Below are 19,022 nucleotides of genomic sequence, written 5' to 3'. Positions count from 1 at the left end.
CAGATTAATCTTTCACTAAGTCACACTGGCTATGTCCGAAATCATATACTTCTGTACTACATAGTTCTGGTTAGTGAATCTTAAACCTTTCTATTCACAATATCAAAACGTGCCAAGATTATACACTATGTGAGGTGAAAATCTGGTGCAGACACTGAACTCTTCAATTCCTTGATTCCATGGTCATTTTTCAAGTGTAAGTATTATGCTTAATAAACATAAGTGACTAATGTTATTATTATAGTTATTGACTAGTATGCATTTTGAAAAATGTTCATTTTTTATCAGAGAGGAGACTGTGCCTACTAATTATTGATATTAGTTATATGATTAGCATGAGCTAATGTTACCTGAATAACTGCTTGTGGCTAATTGCTATGACCTATATCGACTACTGTCAACCTGGCTTTTGTGGTTTCTCTTAATTATTTTAGCATTGTCAAAACGGCAAAACATTGTGGTCTTTCTGTAATTGTTTGTTTTCTACTACATGAACTTTTAAAAGCATGCTGTGCTTCATCTCAGTGCATCAATTCCAACATTTTTGACATGAAGTTCAAAGGTCATGGGGCATTCAGCTGTATTTAGCAAATGTATTTTGAAGTAGTACTCAGTAGGTCTTGAGATAGCATGTAATGCCATTACAAATAAGTCCGTCCAATTTCGGACATAGCCATTGTAGGGAATTCATCATTGCAGCCCGTAAAGCTGGGATTACACTGGTTTTATCACTAGTAGACATTTTTAAACGTATTGCATTTTTAAAATTCTACATAATGCTGTGGAATTTAGATTTCTCAAATATGATTTGACATGGAATGTAGTTATATGCGCAGTTAACACTGCCTAAACAAATATAAATGTTTTTTTTTTTCACTTTAGTTATGGTAATTTTCTGTGTGTGATAAAGAACTGGCCTCTTTTACAGCACGATGCATTTCAGTGCTCTCCACAACAGTACGTCCTCGTCTCTGTCATGAAGGTGTCTGATTGGCTGGGGGTTTTGTGGGTGGGGTTATACGGTGGAACAAGTGATATGCTTTTCTCCCAGTGGACGGCACATGACACGACATAATCTGATCTCGGTGGTATGGCTTACATTTACACTGCAAAGCAGTGCCTTAAGAGGGAGAGGGAACTACACTGTTGAATTCCAAACCACATTTCCAAACTGAGTATTGCTATCAGCTTTGCAATGGTTATATTGTTTTGCAATGGTTACAGTTATAAGGTGTGTCCCTCACTCCAACAATGGATGGGACCTTGTATACAACTGGGGAACATTTCAGCTCATTTTCCTCCCAGTACTTTCCATTTGAGATTCCCAAGGCTGCTATCAAAATAATACTCCAATAACACCCCCAATTAATCACATTCATACATAGGAATCCATTTGGCAGTGCCTGTGGTCTCATTCTAGAAGCTTCTCTGTCTCTGTTTGATGGCAAACAGTGATGTCTGTTCTTACACCTGGTTCTCCACTGGTGCAGATCTTCTCTCGCAACCCACCATCTGCCAACATGTCACATTATCACAGCTTATTTCTGAACACCAACCCTAATTACGCATACACGCATGTACACTCACACACACACACACAGATATACACATGCCTGTCCCACTGTTTACATTCACATTACTGAGCTCATGACATTCCTGCTTTATGGACCTTGTTGCCAGTGGACAGCAGGTCTTACATCAGTGCACCGGGCCAGCCGTGTATCTTCATGCGTACGCTTCACACACTTTTCTTCCTCACTCCTCTGGGCGGCTCCGTATGGCGACGTGTCAGTATAATCCACCCCAGCTAAGTGACGACAACACGTAAAGATATGAGAGAACGGAGAATGGTGGAGCCCTTCTGAGCGCTGCAGTCCGATGTGTGTTTAAGTCTCCCGCTTTCCTTTTGCTCCTAGTTGTTAGGACGTTGTGCTTTAGGTAGAGGCAGTGGACCTTTGCTCATGGGGTGTGGCTTTGACAAGTCTTCTTTTAGTACACGTACGTGTGTCTGTTTGATTATGTGTCTGCTTGCTTATGTACCTTATTTTGATAACAGTGGAGTATATAAGTGTGAATATGTGTATGTGTGTGGTTCTTTCTGAAAGTCACCCGTTCAAGGATGAGAAAAAAGAAGAAAAAAAAATGCTTAAAAAAAATTGCAGTTTTTTGGAAATAAAAAAAACAAAAGATTTCTTTTTGGTTGCTGAGGTTACGGTTAGCATTGGATTTAAAATATGGGTATTGCATTATATTAACTACTATAATACATATATCTGTGGAAAAACACCACAAAATACCAATACAAGAATGTGTGTGTATGAATGTGTGTGTGTGTGCCAATGCACATCTTTGGGTCATCAGATTTGCTTCTTGGCCATGGTCAGTGCGTTGTGTTGTGTTTTGTCCACGTATGCCGTCACAGCAGTCGTGTAACAGCCGTGTAACAGCCGTGTTACAGCCGTGTAACAGCCGTGTAGTAGCCGTGTAGCAGCCGTGTAACAGCCGTGTAGCAGCCGTGTAACAGCGGTGTAGCAGCTGTGTAGCAGCCGTGTAACAGCCGTGTAACAGCGGTGATAGTGGAGTGGATAGCGGTGGAGCTGCCCTGCCCAGCGCGCCCACGCCCACGTGCCCCGACGGTGCGGGTCAGTAGATGCTGTCCTTGGTTGTGGTAGACGTGTGGGTGGCCGTGGAGTCGTCGGGCAGGGAGGTGCGGCGTGACGGTGGCGGGACCCGACAGCGCAGCAGGGCCAGCAGTTCCCGAGACACGCTGCTGGAGAAGGCGGTGTAGATCCAGGGGTTGGTGCACGAGTTGAGGCTGGCCAGGAGCATCAGGATGGTGAAGGCCACCCCTGAGAGACAGAGAAGGGAGCACACGCCATCAGAGCGCTCGTGGTGCGGGTGGGGGCGACCCCACCCTTACTTCACCACCGCTCTGCTACCAAATAAAACACTTTCAAAGGAACATGCCGCTGGATGTACCAGGGAGAGCCGAGGCGTGCAGTCTGACCGCACCCTTCCCAACTAGACCTGCTGGACCACCCCACAGAGCCTTGTGTCATTCACACACATTATAATGCAAAGTGGGAAATGTCTTGCATCTGTAGGCATTAAACCCAGGACAGCAGACGACCTGAAGGTTCTTCACGTTCAGTCCCTGATGTATTCGGAATAACAGGTCATTAGTGCAATATGAGAGCAGTAACATAAGGTGCCATTGGTTCTGGCAGCGTGGAGGCCATCTGTTTGGTGATGTTCTGGTTACCTGGCGACCAGTAGATCAAACTGTGCAAAAGCCCACTTTAATTTAGAGGTGGAAATAGTGCACAGAGCCAATGAGATTACTATACACTCGGGATGGGGTTACCGCTACCAGTGTGTGCGTACGCATGTCCGTGCCCATGTCGGTCTCTTTGGGAGGACTGAATGTCCCAACAATAATAGGAAAAATTCTAATGTTACAGGAATATTTGGCAGGACCCCATGCAGCTTTTAATGAAAACCAAGAAGAGCCAAGATCTCTTCATTTTGTGAGGTTAAGACTAGGTTTGCTGCAGGCACGGACATCCAGCACACATATACATATTCAGTAAATAATACACATATACAGTAAATATATGCATATTTCAGTGAAAAGCCCTCGGAGTGAGCCTCACAAACACGGCTGGAAGCTTCGGTGCTTATTGGGTTCGTCTCTTTGCAGTCGGACGTGTCTGAGTGTCTGAAATGTGTGAAATTCGCTGGCTGTTTATAGCACACTTGGCCAAGATAAAAGCAAGCAGGGGGAACGTAAGTGAGCTATTTATTGCGCGCCGGTGCTTGCAATATGAGCCTGGTGCTACAAAGAGCAGGTCTGTGCCAGGAACACATACACCTGCACTGGTTTCATTAAAGCAAGGGGAAGGTGGGGTGGGGGGGGTGTCGAGTGACGGGGCAGGGAAACCGGTCGTGCGCGGGCATCTGTGTTCTGACCTTGGTCTGGCGGGTTCGGGTCCCAGGCCGCCCACAGCTGGACGATGAAGAAGGGGGACCAGCAGATGGTGTAGACCAGCACTATGACCAGAGTCATCCTCACCGTCTTGGACATGGCCTTGGACACGCCCGGGGGGGGCAGCAGGGGGGGGTACTGAGCGGGAAGACCAAGCGCCGCTGTGTCCGGGAGCATCTCCGGCCACAGTTCTGGAGCTCCCGAGAGCTGCCCAGCCAATGAGGAAGAGGGTTTTGTTTGAGCACACGTGTTATTGGCTGGCAGGAGGTGTGGGTGGGAGGGGTCAGACGGAGCAGGAGGGGAGAGGTCAGAAGTGAAGTTCTGTAGGTGAGGCACGATTGGGGCAGATATTTCTGAGGGGGGAAGAGGCACGGGGCAGGGGTCACGGGTGGAGTTTCCATAGGGAGGGGTAGTGGAAAGGCTGTTGCATGTGTCATGAGGGTCCGCGGGAGAGGGTACAGGGTGGGCAGGGCTTCCAGCGGGTCGCCCGTGGTAACTGCTGTCGGCCTGATGATGGTGACCGCCCTGCCTGTCTCTGTCTCTGCCACCGCAGGCCCTCCCATGGGGCCCTGCTCTCGGAGGGAAATGAAAGAGCACGGAGTTCCTCTTAAACTCAGCTGTCACCACCCTCTCCGACTTCAGGTAGATGTTGTCGTGGATCTCTCTGAAGATGCGCACCTGAGACAGAGGGAAGGAATCAAGTTCTTACACAAGAGCAAACTAACGGAGACGAGTCCCCCTGCCCTCACCACGCCCTCAACAGCCCCCCACTCCATCTGATTCAAGTGGCACTTGTCACCAACGACACGAAAATAAATCGATGTTGCCACTGCTTACTCCATGGTACGTCATAGGCTTACACAGGGCAAAAGCTTCTGTGCTTATCTGATCCTGGCAAGTGACCCAAAGCGAGAGAACCTCTGCAGAAGCCCAACTCTCCGCCTCTCACGTGGCCCAGAGGCATCCCCGCCCCTCCCCGGCGTGCCTCGGGAGATTAAAGCTTGTCCCTTTGGGAACCGCTCCAACTGCCACGCTTAACCGTTGACACTGACAGCTCAGATCATGTGATAATCTCCTTCCGTCTAGGTAGATTACTCTGGTCCTGTGTGCGTTGCCGCATGGGATTTGTGGTCTGTTTTGACCCCATGTCGCCACCAGGGATTTTGGGTCCCTGTATAAGCACAGGGACTGTGGGAGGAAGGATCTGCGCTAATCCCATTGACATGGTGGGTTAAGGTCAGGATCTCAGGCCCGGTCAGAAGAAAAATTAGCCAATGATGAAGACAGATCGACACGCTAGTCTAGCGCTAACAATAAGAGTCGTTAACCACTGACTTTCAGAGTGAGCAGGGAGAGGAAGGGGAGGAGCTACCTGACAGATGGTGATGATGAGCGCTGGTAGGATGAAGACGGAAACGGTCATCCAGGTGACGTAGGCTTTGAGGCCCCATGACTCGGCAAAGTGCCCCCAGCACTCGAACTCTCCCGGGGTGACCTCCGACTTCGAGAAGATGAACACCTGTGGGGCGGAAGATGAACGACGCATGCGTGTTCCATCACGCGAGTTCGAAGCCTACAGCCCATCTAAACCCTGCCACCACCTCCACATGTGTTTGGCCTGGCCCTTTTTAAACGTGCTGGCCGCGTGAGATTCTCACCTGCGGTAAGCTGAGCACCAGGGCCAGACCCCAGGCCACCACGATGGGCACGTTCCAGCGCGATGGCTCTCCGCCGCGGTACGCCTGCAGGGGGCAGCAGATGGCGTAGTGGCGGTCCACCGTCATGGCCACGATCATGTAGGAGGAGGCGAACATGCCCACGATCTGCAGGTACTTGACGGCTCGGCAGAGCGCGTCGGGGCCCTGGAAGCGTTCTGTGATGTCCCACAGCAGCTGTGGGAGCACCTGTGCAAGAAACACGGGGAGGGAGGAGAGGTTGACAAGCTGAAGGGTGTGAAAGGCTTCTCCTCCCCATGTTCTGTGAATCTGGGGTGACCGGGGACGTTTAGGACGAGGCTAATTGCATTTTGACGGGGAGGACATTGCAAAAAACAAAAAAAAAACCAAAAAGCATTGCAATCAGATTTAGCGCACGTGACGGACAAGCACACTCGACTCGGTGCAAACGCTTGCTGCTCGGAGCAGCCGCGTGCCCTTGCCACACGGCTCTCTTCTCCAGTTGAAGGTCCAGTCACCTGGAAGAAGGCCACCACCAGGTCTGCCACACACAGGTTGACCATGAAGATGTGCATGGGCGCGTGGTGCTTCCTCCTCCTCAGCAGCACCCACAGCACGAAGCTGTTGCCCAGCGTGGTGATGGCCAGAACCAGCCCAAGGATGCTGATCTCCACCCGGGCCAACGCCTGGTCTCGCACGCGCCCCGAGCTGCCGGGGGACACCGCCGGGCCCGCCGTAGTCCACGAGCCGTTCTCCGGCGGAAGCAGCCACAAGAAGGCCTCCGTGCCGCTGTAGCTGCTGCTCAGGTTGAACAAGGAGCCGGCAAGGTCCGCCCCTGGCTCCGCCCCCAGGGCAGAGTGATTGGACCGAGCCAGATCCACTTCCCAAGAGACTGCTGTCATTCCTGTGGCCTGGAAAACAGAGACAAAAAAGGGTATAAATAAGGAAGGTGGACGCAAAGGGCAACGGGGTGGGGCACTAAAGCACAAACACGTATTGCGAAACCCTTTTTTAAGACAGATCAGATTAAATGGTTTTTTTTAAAACAGATCAGATTAAATGTTTTTTTTAAACATCAGATTAAATGGCTTTTCAGTTTTTGGGTTGCTATTTTCGCATCCCTTATTTTAAGGGAGTGACAGAGAGAACAACTGAGAAAAACATTGCATAATTGGAAAAAGCTCATTTATAGTCTCCAGTGTGCTCACCAGATTAACTGTGCAGACACAACTACAGTGTTGGGGACATTAGCCAGAAGATGATTAAACTCTCATTAAATCCAATCTGTGTTTTCAATCATAACATATCGCATTTAAATCTAGTCACATGGTCCACTTTTAAAGGGTTTTGCCTTGCAAACTTACATGCCAAATGAGAAAGAGATTACATAATCCAAAAAGAGAATTCGAAATGGATTTTGTTGCTAAACTGACCTCCAGATTCTGCATGTCTGTGTGTTTTCTATTTTCTTTCCCGTGACTCTGCATTTGGGTAATTGTCTTTGTTTTCTTCGACTGTCTTTCTTGGTTTTTTTTCTTTGGTAAATGCTACCAAACTGCAAAAAAAAAACTCACTCAAACCACAAACCTGTGCTAATGCTGCATATTTATGACTCTGACCCTTGGGAATGAGCAAATCTGGGGAGTATGAGAAAACGATTCAGAGAAAATTTAACGGCTGCCTTGCATGCGACAAAGACATTGGTAAAGAAATAGAAATATGATGGTGGCTAAGATTAGCTTTGGAGAGGTCTGGACACACAGGCGATGACAAGCGTCAGAAAATGAGCCATACGCTATGTTCGGCTGAAGTATAAAAAAAAAATAAAGAGTCAAGTGGAACTTTTGAAGCAACACTGAGGACATGCAGACTCCAGCTCTCCTTCTAGGTCTGTAAGAGGAACACTTAACAGCCGCATCTGTTGAACAAGTGAGTGGTCGTGTGGCAGAGCTTTTTACTTTTGTACTGATTCTTGTTTAATTCCTTTTCGCATTTCCAGAATTTTGCCTGATAGTTACAGCCGGTGAAGCTGTTGAGATGCATTTATGGCGTGGACCGTAATACAGATATTGCAAATATCCCTATATCAATACAAATATCCCTATATCAACAAAAATATCCCTATATCAATACAAATATCCCTATATCAATACAAATATCCCTATATCAAACATGTAATTATGGAATCAAATTTATGAAATACAATTTCTTTTGCTGCACATGTAAGAGGTGTTTGTGAGGAGCAGGGGTGTTAGTGAGGTGCAGGGGTGTTTATGAGGAGCAGGGGTGTTTGTGAGAAGCAGGGGTGTTAGTGAGGTGCAGGGGTATTTGTGAGGTGCAGGGGTATTTGTGAGGTGCAGGGGTGTTTATGAGGAGCAGGGGTGTTTGTGAGGTGCAGGGGTGTTTGTGAGGAGCAGGGGTGTTTATGAGGTGCAGGGGTGTTTATGAGGAGGAGGGGTGTTAGTGAGGAACAGGGATGTTTATGAGGTGCAGGGGTGTTTGTGAGGAGCAGGGGTGTTTATGAGGAGCAGGGGTGTTTGTGAGGAGCAGGGGTGTTTATGAGGAGCAGGGGTGTTAGTGAGGAGCAGGGGTGTTTATGAGGAGCAGGGGTGTTAGTGACGAGCAGGGGTGATTATGAAGTGCAGAGGTGTTTATGAGGAGGAGGCCTGCATTTGTACTCTTCATCCCTCTGTGGCCATCAGTGTTTGTATTTTTTGTCTGTATTTATTCCTGTTTATGAGTACATATGTTTTTGTGTTTACTCCCCCCTGAATATACACTGTGTGTATGAGCAAATGTGTTCTTCTGTGGTGTGTGTGTATGTGTGTGTGTGTGTGTGTGTGTGTGTGTGTGTGTATTGTACGTGAGAAAAGCCGCACTCAGAACAATTCCCATTTGTATGTGATCCCGGACTGACTCGCGACATGACCCGGCATCTTCTTGTCCGGTGTGGAAGAGCTGCCCACCTCACAGCCAACCAGTATCATGGGCTCACGGGCCACGCGACCCGCTATAGAAAATCACTAATGAAGGTCCGCCAAGCTGGCAGACAAAACCCAGCTGTGTCCTCGGCAGACAGATCCGCCAAACAGGCCATGGCCTCTCAGTCCCCCCCCACCCCCCCCCCCCCCCACCCCCCCCCCCCCCCCCCCCACCACGCCAGAGATCAGAGAGGTCCCTCTGTAAGATCCCCTCTTTTAAATGTTATCTTATTTTTGTATTAAGTTTTTATGATGAGCTTCACGAGGGCCTGCCCCAGGCTGCTGAGTCCACTGAGAGGGGTCTGTGGTTGCCATGTTTGTGAGGGAGGCTGACGCTCTTGTGACAACGTGCGTGATTATTGAGATAGGAACTCCTCTGAGAGTCTGGGCCATGCTGTATAACACTTACAGAAAAAACACACTAAACACTTAAAGGCTGGTGTGGAGCAAATGTGGTGTTTGTGTCAGTTGTCAGATTAATAAAGCATTAAGAAATCTTTATCTTGCTCTCTCTCCGTCTCTCTCTCTCTCCCTCCACCTTTTTCGATACCACTCCGTTCTCTGTGACCCCCATCAGCTGATGATAAGATTCTAAATATACTCTCAGATCCTGGCTGTGCTCCTTCTGGAGGTCAAAGGGGCAGATGGGAAAAAACGGTGGCTGACAGAGATGAAGGAGGTGTGAGACCACTGTAGAGAGCAGCAGCTCTCTCATCTGCTGTTCATCTCTCTCTCTCTCTCTCTCTCTCTCTCTCTCTCTCTCAATCCTTCTTGGAACACATTCTTCTGTTGGGTTTTCTCAAAAGGTCTGCACTGCAGTAATCTGTATCTCCATTTTAATAAACCAGGCACATTTAATTACTTTCTTTTGTCCTCTCTCTCTTATTTATTAATTGAAGAGCTACTGTAATTCAAATCTCAGCCTCCCTTTCGGTCTGCAGCTGCGAGTGTGTGTGAGAGTGTGTGTGTGTGCGTGTGTGTATCGAATGTCATGCACGAGGCAGCATCTCTCATTTTTCACCTGCTGGATGGCCGTATCGGGTAAATGCGGTCACCTTCAGGACTGGTGCTTTCTTCCCAGGAGGTAAAAGTAACAACTGCAGAGGAAGGCACAGCCCCACAGCCGGCTGTCGGACACAGCTCGTCCTAAACCCGCCCCTGGGGCTGAGGTACATGGGCTCGGCCCACGGGAGAGAGCGCCGCACAGTAGCCCTGGGCCACTCACTGGGAATCCTGCCCCAATTCATCCTAAACGCAGCTAAAACTGGCTATAGGGCAAACATACATGGATTGCATAACATATATTACATTGACACCGGTCCCAGTGTTGTGGTTTAATGCTAGAATCAATTTCCTATTGAGATTAAACAACAGTGCATGTCTCTCTGAATCTGTACCTGTAGGGGAGTTTTGGAGGAGGGGAACCAGGCTCAGCAAACCCAGTATGTGCAAGTCTCAGCACAGCTTTTCAGGCCTGGACGCAGCGGGGGGGGGGGGGGTGTTGCCGGGCCAGCTGGGGCGCTGCTCAGCGCCCAGAAAGGAAGAGGGGGACTGGCGGGGGGAGTGGAGGAGGTGAAGAGAGCAAATAAGACGTGTTCCGGGGAACGGCGAGAGGAAGGAAGGGCGAGCGCGTCCACACGCCGCGGCGGGGCTGAGCGGAGCTGCCGTCTCACGCCTCTCGGCTTCCTCGCCCGACCAGGGGAAGCTTCTCGGCTTCCACAAGTCAGACGAGGAAATCGAGAATTTCACCTGAGGTTATACGCCATTCAGACACTCTCTTCCATCATCGCTAACCCTGCCTCTCCTGTTTTGTGCGTCTTGTCATGGAAAAGTACTCAGTGGGAGAAGAAAAATCCCTGCTCCACTCAGCCACTGTTTGGCTTCTCTGTTTGGCTAACCCACTTCCCCGCTTTAGTGCTCCGTCTCTCAGCCGCACTCATGCCGGCAGCCCCTGCCCCTCTGCGCCGCTCCTATACACCTCACACGCCCATGACCTTCTCAGAGCCTCTCTCTGTCCTCCATCTCCATCTCTAGATCAGTCCTTCTGGTATATTTTCCTCATGTCTGAAGAGTCTTTCTGAGGAAAGCAAGTGCTCTTTGCTGCTGAGCACTTTAAAATCTGCACCAACATCACATTTACAAGTCACATTTTGTCATGTTGTCACATCCATAAATCACACATAAATCTTTTGAGGAGGGGAGAATTCTGTATGTATGTCTATGAGAGAGAAAGATGGGAGACCGTAGCGCATAACGTACAGTTGCTTACATCTTGGAAATGGGTTTGCACACCCTAATGACTCAGGCACACACACTCATTAACTCCATATAAACTGCCTTGTTCAAACAAGACTGCAGCGTGATGCTTTTGTCCTGCAGGAAAAAAAAATCCCTCAAAACTTATTTCACTGCCTTCTTAATTCCCATTCCTATGGGTGCGAACATAATTGACTCTTTTTCTGCAGGTGTCAACAAGCCGAATCATCGTACTCCCAGGGCTGTTGGTGGTGTGCTCCACAAACCAGCACAGCGTTCCTGCCTTCACGGCCAGACCCATGAGACCCAAAGGGACTTTGAAACCACTCCCAACTGAAGGGTTCTTTGTTTAGAACGAACTGCTCTCAGACGCATTAAACATTGACTTGCTCTTGTGTTAGGTGTTTGGATATTCAGTTTGTTAATATTGTGCCAGCAGTGGTGCAAATGTTCCTGGTAATAAGTTAAGAAGAGCTGTCACTGAGCATGTGAACCACGTAGATCGCTTTGAGTCTTTGGCTTGTATCTATGCACTACCAATTGGTCTAGTTTAATGGAAAGCTTGAAAGAAGTAAACAGAAATGCTACTTATCTTTATTCGTTTTTTTTTCACTTCTTTATTTAAACACTTATCTGTGCTAATGTTCATGTAATCTCATAATTGTCTCCAAGCAGGCCAACATGTCTGCCGCCAACACGGCCTTTCCCCCACGGCGCTTTCAACACTTCTGCTTTGCAATCGGAGTAAACCAAGCTCAGGCCTCATCCAGCGTTTCCTTTTTCATGGCCGCCATGTCGGTTTGCTGGACACAAGGCGTGTGCCACAGGCCATACCGTCCTCTGCTTCTTATCACACCTGCCCTCACAGATGGCCATGCTGGACTGGCTTACGAAAGCAAGCCGCCCCTCGTGACTTTTTGGAGGTTCACCAGAGGGGCAGTTTGTGCTGGGGACCAGGCTACATCCAGCAGCACTGCGTCACACCACACCGAAGTCCAGCAGCAATAAGTCACATCACTCCAACGTCCAGTAGCAATACGTCACACCACACCGACGTCCAGCAGCAATACGTCACACCACAGCAACATCCAGCAGCAATATGTCACACCACACCAACATCCAGCAGCACTATGTCACACCACCAACGTTCAGCAGCACTACGTCACACCAAACTGACGTCCAGCAGCACTACGTCACACCACACTGACGTCCAGCAGCACTACATCACACCACACTGACGTCCAGCAGCATTACGTCACACCACACTGATATTCAGCAGCAGTACGTCACACCACACTGACGTCCAGCAGCAATACATCACACCACTCCAACCTCCAGCAGCACTACATCACACCACACTGACGTCCAGCAGCACTACGTCACACCACATTGACGTCCAGCAGCACTACATCATACCACACTGATGTCCAGCAGCACTACGTCACATCACACCGACGTCCAGCAGCAATAAGTCACACCACACTGACGTCCAGCAGCACCACGTCACACCTGACCACACCGACGTCCAGCACTACGTCACACCACAATGATGTCCAGCAACAATACGTCACACCACACCGACGTCCAGACGCAATAAGTCACACCACACCGACGTCCAGCAGCACTACATCACACCACACTGATGTCCAGCAGCAATACATCACACCACACAGACGTCCAGCAGCACTACGTCACACCACACTGACGTCCAGCAGCACAACATCACACCACACTGACGTCCAGCAGCACTACGTCACACCACACTGACATCCAGCAGCACAACATCACACCACACTGACGTCCAGCAGCACTACGTCACACCACACTGACGTCCAGCAGCACTATGTCACACCACACCGACGTCCAGCAGCATTATGTCACACCGACGGTCTTTAAAATGCTCTCCAGCTGCTTCTCTATGTATTTCCACAGCTTGGGCCAAAAGTGTGAAAACACCCCCAAGAACTATTTTTATTTCATTGCTTATTAAAAACCTACAGCATTTTTTGTGCATTTGACTGGCTACGTGTTGTTCAGGATTACTGTTATTTACTTATTACTTATTTTTAAAAGCATCATTGCACTATTTTCTGAAAGCTGATGTGACACAATATATTTAATAAAAAATGATAACACAGTGTGTGCTACTGACATGTCCTTTTTAGTAGTTGGTTCTCTTAATGACTAACACCTGACATTGACTCAAGTAGTGTGGTTCTCAGTGGGTTACTGACGCTACTAGTGTCTTTGTTCTAATAAAGAACTGCTGTTGAAAAATATTTTCCAGCTGTTTGCGATGTGGCTGAAGGAGCTTAGTGAAGCAATTTGAAGCCAAACTGTTCTCTTGAGTACTGAAAAGCTATTCCTTCACCTAACTGTTCTCCTGAGTACTGAAAAGCTATTCTTTCATCTAACTGCAGCGCAGTTCCACTGGACTGAGACTTGTGGAGCCTACTGTAAATTGTATTGTCTATCAGTTCTATAAAAAGGTTTTACCAGACATAGTGGAAACTAAGACCATTGAAAATAAACCCCAAACAAGTATTATATAAATCATTAAACCATGACTTCATTGAGACTTCAATGCACTGTCCAGTAATCCAAAAGTTTATTATAGAGTATTACCAGCCAGTTTAGAGCCCGAATTAGAAGATGTACAGTATGTAGTAACAACGACAACATCAATAATTATTATTATTTATTCTACTACTAGTACTACAAAGACCAATTTATTTTATTTATTTATTTCATTTTATTTAATTTTGTACTAGTAATACTACAATAACTACTGCTACTCATCCATTCATTATTGTAATAAGTAATATTAACACAACGTGACAGTCTAAAATAATAATAGCCGTTTGTTATCAATAAGACAGTGTTGTTGTTCAGTTAGTACGCTAGTTTCTACACCTCAAGACTGAAAACTGAGAGCGTGGGAATATTTATTCATTCTAGCGAGTGCGCTCTGAACGCCGTGGACGAGTCAGGACCACATTACACAACTGTTGAGATTGAAATAGCAGCCTTAAGTGTAAAAAACAGATTTCATTGTTCCGCAAAGTAGTTCTCCTTTGTGCCCTTTATGTGATATTGCGATGTAAAAGTTACGAATTGGCATTGTAACGTTAAACGCTCTAGCCTACTTACCGGACAGAGGTCTCTCCAAGCACTCAGTGATTTAGGCTAATCCCGTTTATTTTCTCAACCAACACAAATGGCGTTCCGTCCATACTATGTCTCGCTCTTCTGTCCTGCTTCTGTAGTTTAGATCAATTGTTTAACTGATGAGATTTCACCGAGAATCTTGGCTAGGTGTTTTAAAAGTGCAGGTTGCCAGTTTCATTATACTAGTTGAACCTTACTGTCCCAGTTCGCATGACTGCCCTACAATTATTAATAGATTTATAGTTTCAAATTTCTAAACTTAATTATTGTGTATAATTTGAATTTAAGGGAAAGAAAAGCAATACCATATCTGCCAAAAGCTGTTGATCATCACCCATCCCATCTTTATGTGTACTGTACCTAAGCGCATTTAAGTCAAAGGAGCACAATAAATGTGCTTGGCTAAGGTCTCCCCTCTCCGCGTGCTCCCTCCCTCTATCTCTCCTCCCCCACCGCACGCGCGCTCTTTCCCTTTCTCTCTGCAGGCTCCGTCACCAAGCTGAGTTCAAGACCTGCTGTGCTTAAGGTGGCTGTTACCGCTGGAAATCCAGGTTTCGCGTGTCGTTGTGTATTTCTGTACAATTAAATGCAATGCATCTGCTCCGGCTGTCACTGTCACGGAGAACATTACTGGTTAGGCTCATTAATACAGCAGTGACCTTGACCACAGCTGAAACAAATGCCACTCTGGTCCACAGATCAATTTGGCCGCGAGAACGACAAATGCGCATTTATTAGAAACCATGTACACATGGTCGTTTCATGCGTCCTGAATATCAGCATTGTATCAGAATAGAGATTATTCACGTAAAAGTACAGGTTTAAATGCATCAAAGAATGCATTTGAGTCAGATTCACTCAAACCAAGGAGGTGGTCTGAGACACATTTTAGCCAGATGTTATGGTAATGTAAACAACCATAACCCCGCCCAGTACAGTACATCACAATGCACTTGATCCATGACTGCAAGGACGTCCAGGACTGAATTAAATGTTTATTAGAGGGCCGGTCTCGCGCCATAATTGTTTACAGTAAAAGAAAAATGACGTTGGCTGTAGAATATGATCTGATTTGCATATTACGCGCCACGTAACAATGTGATTAACAGGCGACGCCTTTGGCTACCACGTGTAAATGCATGTGGCGAAGCTCTTCTCAATATGTAGTCCATATACAAACGAACAGTTGTAAATGGGGTCTGAGTCCAAGCCACATTGAACTACCAAAACCTGTCCAACACATTACGCCACAATGGAGTCTTATTACGGAGGACCCACACTTATGTTTCCAGGTCGAAACCAAATGCTTATTAGCCATTCTAGCACCAACATTGATCTAGATGACTGGTTACTTGCTGTATTCATTTGCATAACCAGTCAATTTCGTGTTAACATCGACAATGGTGCTGGTGCATTCTTTTAAGAAATGCATTAGGCCAGTTACTTGTTGTTTTTGAGTTGATTCGCATAGTATGTACCACACAACAAACCGACTAAAAATTAAAAGTGACTATAAACTGGAAACGCCTTTGACTACCCAGTGTAAATGCACGTGGTTAGAATCTTCAGGATGCTCGCGCAGGCTCTTGAAACCTGCAGCTGTCTCGCTCTCACGAGATTATAACGTCATCGTGACGCAAACCGCCCTGAAATCCAATTCTGGAATTGAAGCCACTCCCACTCCCACTCCCACAAGGCGCCGGGTTAAACTTGAACAAGCCATCTCAGGTATGCCGAAGCTGTACCGTAAATAATATTTAACTGTCGCAACATTCCCTACGCATTACTCATTTTCCAAAATTTTTGTTTTTTTTTCGTAACAAATACAACATGGTGAAACATGGTGATATAGCTTTACAACACGGGCGCGTTAAGCAGAACATGAAGATGTCCTGCAAGAAATTGTGTTTATTATCTATGCGATACACTGTCCAGCGTCTACTTAGGCGCTTACTTCATTAACACTCAGTTATTCGAGCGTTTGGACTCCCTGCTTGCACACTGTTACGCATGACCCTATGTGTGTGTGTGGGGGGGACGACGACGACGACTTCTTTCAAGTTCATCCATGTTCATGAAGCGCGACGCCCGGTTATCACCGACTTACAAAATTAGAGCGGTGCACGGCCACGCAACGCGACACCCCTGGGCCCACGCGCACCACCGGAAGCGCCATAAATGCGTCATTTTTTTGGCGCGCACATCCTCGCGCCAGTGAGAGCGCATCTAGTGTAAACCTAGATTTACACTAATAAAAAGCTAGAGGTCGTGCAGGATGGGGAGGTGGAGTATGCTACGACACTTAAAAAATGCGGTCAGCGGCTGTCATCGAAGGTTTGACAGCCAATAACACTGTGAAGTCCCGATTACACTAGTTTAAAGCGCAGAATCTTTCATTCTGTTTAGTTGAAACGTCTAAATTAAAATGTAACTGCAAATGTTTGATGCATGTAATTGTTTAATTATATTTATTTACATTAATTCTAGATCTTGAATAATGGTTAAAACTAGGGTGGCAAGGCATTTTCTAGGTTGGCAGCTGCTACCCTCTGTAGTACAATTAGTCTCTGAGGAAAGACTTAAGGCCTGAGAAAGATTAGCCTACCTCATTACCTCTGCATGTCTGCAGAGATTAGACTGCCAAATAGAGCCAAAGTGTGTTACAGCCAGCTCTGCCTTTATGATAGTTTGAGAATAGCATCTGGAAACATTTTTTAAACTGAAAGATAAATAAATTGGTTTTGACAGCTTCATAAGGCAATAGCACTCATCCTATAATGGTGAAAGTATGTCAGTACTTAAATGTGAAACAATACAAACACAAGCCATGTTCTTTTTGTGTACATGTTTAAACACCTGTTTTTCTGATGGATGGGAGTGACACAGAAGAGTAAAAACAAACCCGCCCTCCACTCTCTACTCATTCTCATATTTCTTGTATTTGTTCCCTATGCTTAAATGAACATGAAACGTACTCTTTGGGCCCTCCTGACGTCTGGTCAGCCAACAAAAACACGGCCATTTCCACTCAGTTCCAGCCTCCTCTCCGCCCCTACCAGTTCCTCATAATGTAGCTGGCCAAAGAAGAGCTCAACGGCTAAATTAAACCTGTGGAGAGGGAGTGTTATTGTTTTGGATGTTTAAATTATATTCGATTAATTTGTTCGGACAAAAGAGGGAGAGTTCAGCCTCAACACTTGTGGCTCGTGAAGACCCTCTGTGGCAGAGTTAGGTTGGAGAATGCTGCCAGTGAGACATCTGTTCACACACCGGCAGACACACCAGAACTACTGTCCACAACTTCAGCGACCTGCTCTGCTGACTGGCACAAAGAAAGAGAGTGAGAAAATGAGAGAATAAGACAGAACATTTTGCGCATTTTTAATATCTCCTGCTTGGCAATTACTATCGCTATTGTTCTAATCAGTTACCCCGTTGTCCTGTCTCCCAAAAACGTGATATTCTGTATTGTACAAAAGGGCTGTATTCTTCATTCACCTCGCACATACGTTTAGTGCACACATGGTAAGAAATTATGTAAAGCAGTTGACAAATAAGTGTTTTTCCTGACCTTGCTCATGGTGTTGGCAGTGAGAATGTTCTAGAAGGGGGCCATGTACGTCTTCAGAATGGGCTGCTCCCAAAAAGCTGCTCTCACCGTGGGCCGCTTCCAGTGCTTTTCCCTGACCATCCCAGCGTCCTGTGGGAGTGTGCTCCGGACTCGTGCTTTGGCTGCCTGCTAATGTTTCTGTTTACAGCTACACAAGGACACTCAATATGAGGATTTATACTAGCAATACATAAGAAACCACCATGGCAAATTATGAGATAATACCTTCCTTTGTCTTGAGCAGATCTCAGAAGCGGGATAGCGAGATTGAGTCATTAGCCCTGCACTCCACCGGGTCCTCTGCGTGAGACCCTCACATGCAGGCGGGCGGACATGGGGAGAACAGACGCAGGACACTGGGAATTATTCCTGTCTCATTCTCTCTCTCTTTCTCACTTCTCCATCTTCACGCTGCCACCAAAGAATTCCTCTCAGTGGCCATATTTTGTCATTCTTTTTTTTTTTATTAACTTGAGCTCGTGCAGCTGTGGACGAGTGCACTAACAGGTCTGGACATGGCTCTGGGTAAACTAAAAACAATGTTTTCAGCGCTTCCTTTTGCCTTTCTGCTGAGATAAAACCACCAGTTTCAGTGATCCTAAAACTAGTGATTAAATGGTAAGGATGATCAATATATGTTTATCTTACGAATTACGATGACAAAAATTAACCTAATAACTATACCCTCCACAATCGTTAAAATAAACATATAGTTTCTATAACAAACATTTCTATAATGAATAGGTTTGTTTGAGCATTTGAAGAGAAGGCGTAAGCACAGGGACTGGACAGTCTTAAGGAACAGAGCCTTAATGGCCATTATAGAATAAGATGTTCTGGAAACAAGGCTGCTAGCTTGTGGGACAAATGAAACGGCCCTCTCAAATCCTCCCTTAGGTCACTCTTATACCGACATGTTATTCGAAATCTCATTTAAGCAAATAATAGATCATGAACATAATGTCATTGAGGTATTAAGAGAGTTAAACGGAGGCTATAAGAAGAAAGTCAAAGCACAAGCCTTGAAATATAAAAGGACAGCTGTAGTTTATTGTAGAAATGTTTGTAAATTTACCATTGTTTGGCCAGAATGGTGTCTTGCCTAATGTATAAACTCAAAGACCCACACGAACACAAAACCTGACTTCTCCATGACTCCTTCAATCATCCGGACGGGATTAGTTTCTCAGGGGGTCCTGGGGTAATTTTCACTTTTACGGGGGGTCCTCTGTGATTTTAATCCCGTCCGGAACGAGCATGTCCGTGTTTTTCTCAGACGTCCTCAGAGAAAATTACAGGCGGAATTACCTACTGTTTTTCGCTGTACTCCGTGGTCGTCTGGTAAT

General features: G+C 46.6%; 1 protein-coding gene and 1 long non-coding RNA gene across 5 annotated transcripts; both read right to left on the bottom strand.

The window, feature by feature from the left end:
- Nucleotides 1-1,702: 1,702 nt before the first annotated feature.
- Nucleotides 1,703-14,474, bottom strand: avpr2ab (arginine vasopressin receptor 2a, duplicate b). 4 transcript variants are annotated; one of them, XM_076984716.1, is made up of 7 exons: nucleotides 14,049-14,474; nucleotides 7,095-7,216; nucleotides 6,180-6,572; nucleotides 5,644-5,889; nucleotides 5,358-5,504; nucleotides 3,970-4,663; nucleotides 1,703-2,849 (listed from the first exon to the last, which is right to left on the bottom strand). In XM_076984716.1, the coding sequence occupies exons 2-7, from the start codon at nucleotides 7,146-7,148 to the stop codon at nucleotides 2,644-2,646; spliced, it is 1,740 nt and encodes a 579-aa protein (XP_076840831.1). In that variant the 5' UTR covers nucleotides 7,149-7,216; nucleotides 14,049-14,474; the 3' UTR covers nucleotides 1,703-2,643. The 4 variants fall into 4 exon arrangements, with proteins under 4 accessions (XP_076840831.1, XP_076840832.1, XP_076840834.1 ...); XM_076984717.1 differs by having other exon boundaries at nucleotides 14,372-14,464; XM_076984719.1 differs by lacking the exon at nucleotides 7,095-7,216.
- A 2,578-nt stretch (nucleotides 14,475-17,052) lies between these two features.
- Nucleotides 17,053-18,216, bottom strand: LOC143484750 (uncharacterized). Its single transcript, XR_013122704.1, has 3 exons — nucleotides 17,902-18,216; nucleotides 17,638-17,824; nucleotides 17,053-17,388 (listed from the first exon to the last, which is right to left on the bottom strand). It is a non-coding gene; the product is annotated as an uncharacterized LOC143484750 (long non-coding RNA).
- Between the last annotated feature and the right edge of the window lie 806 nt (nucleotides 18,217-19,022).

Source organism: Brachyhypopomus gauderio, chromosome 21 (assembly GCF_052324685.1).
Source record: "Brachyhypopomus gauderio isolate BG-103 chromosome 21, BGAUD_0.2, whole genome shotgun sequence".
Taxonomy (NCBI): Eukaryota; Metazoa; Chordata; class Actinopteri; order Gymnotiformes; family Hypopomidae; genus Brachyhypopomus; species Brachyhypopomus gauderio.
The sequence above is the reverse complement of the archived record's forward strand: the minus strand, read 5'-3'. Positions and strand labels throughout refer to the sequence as shown.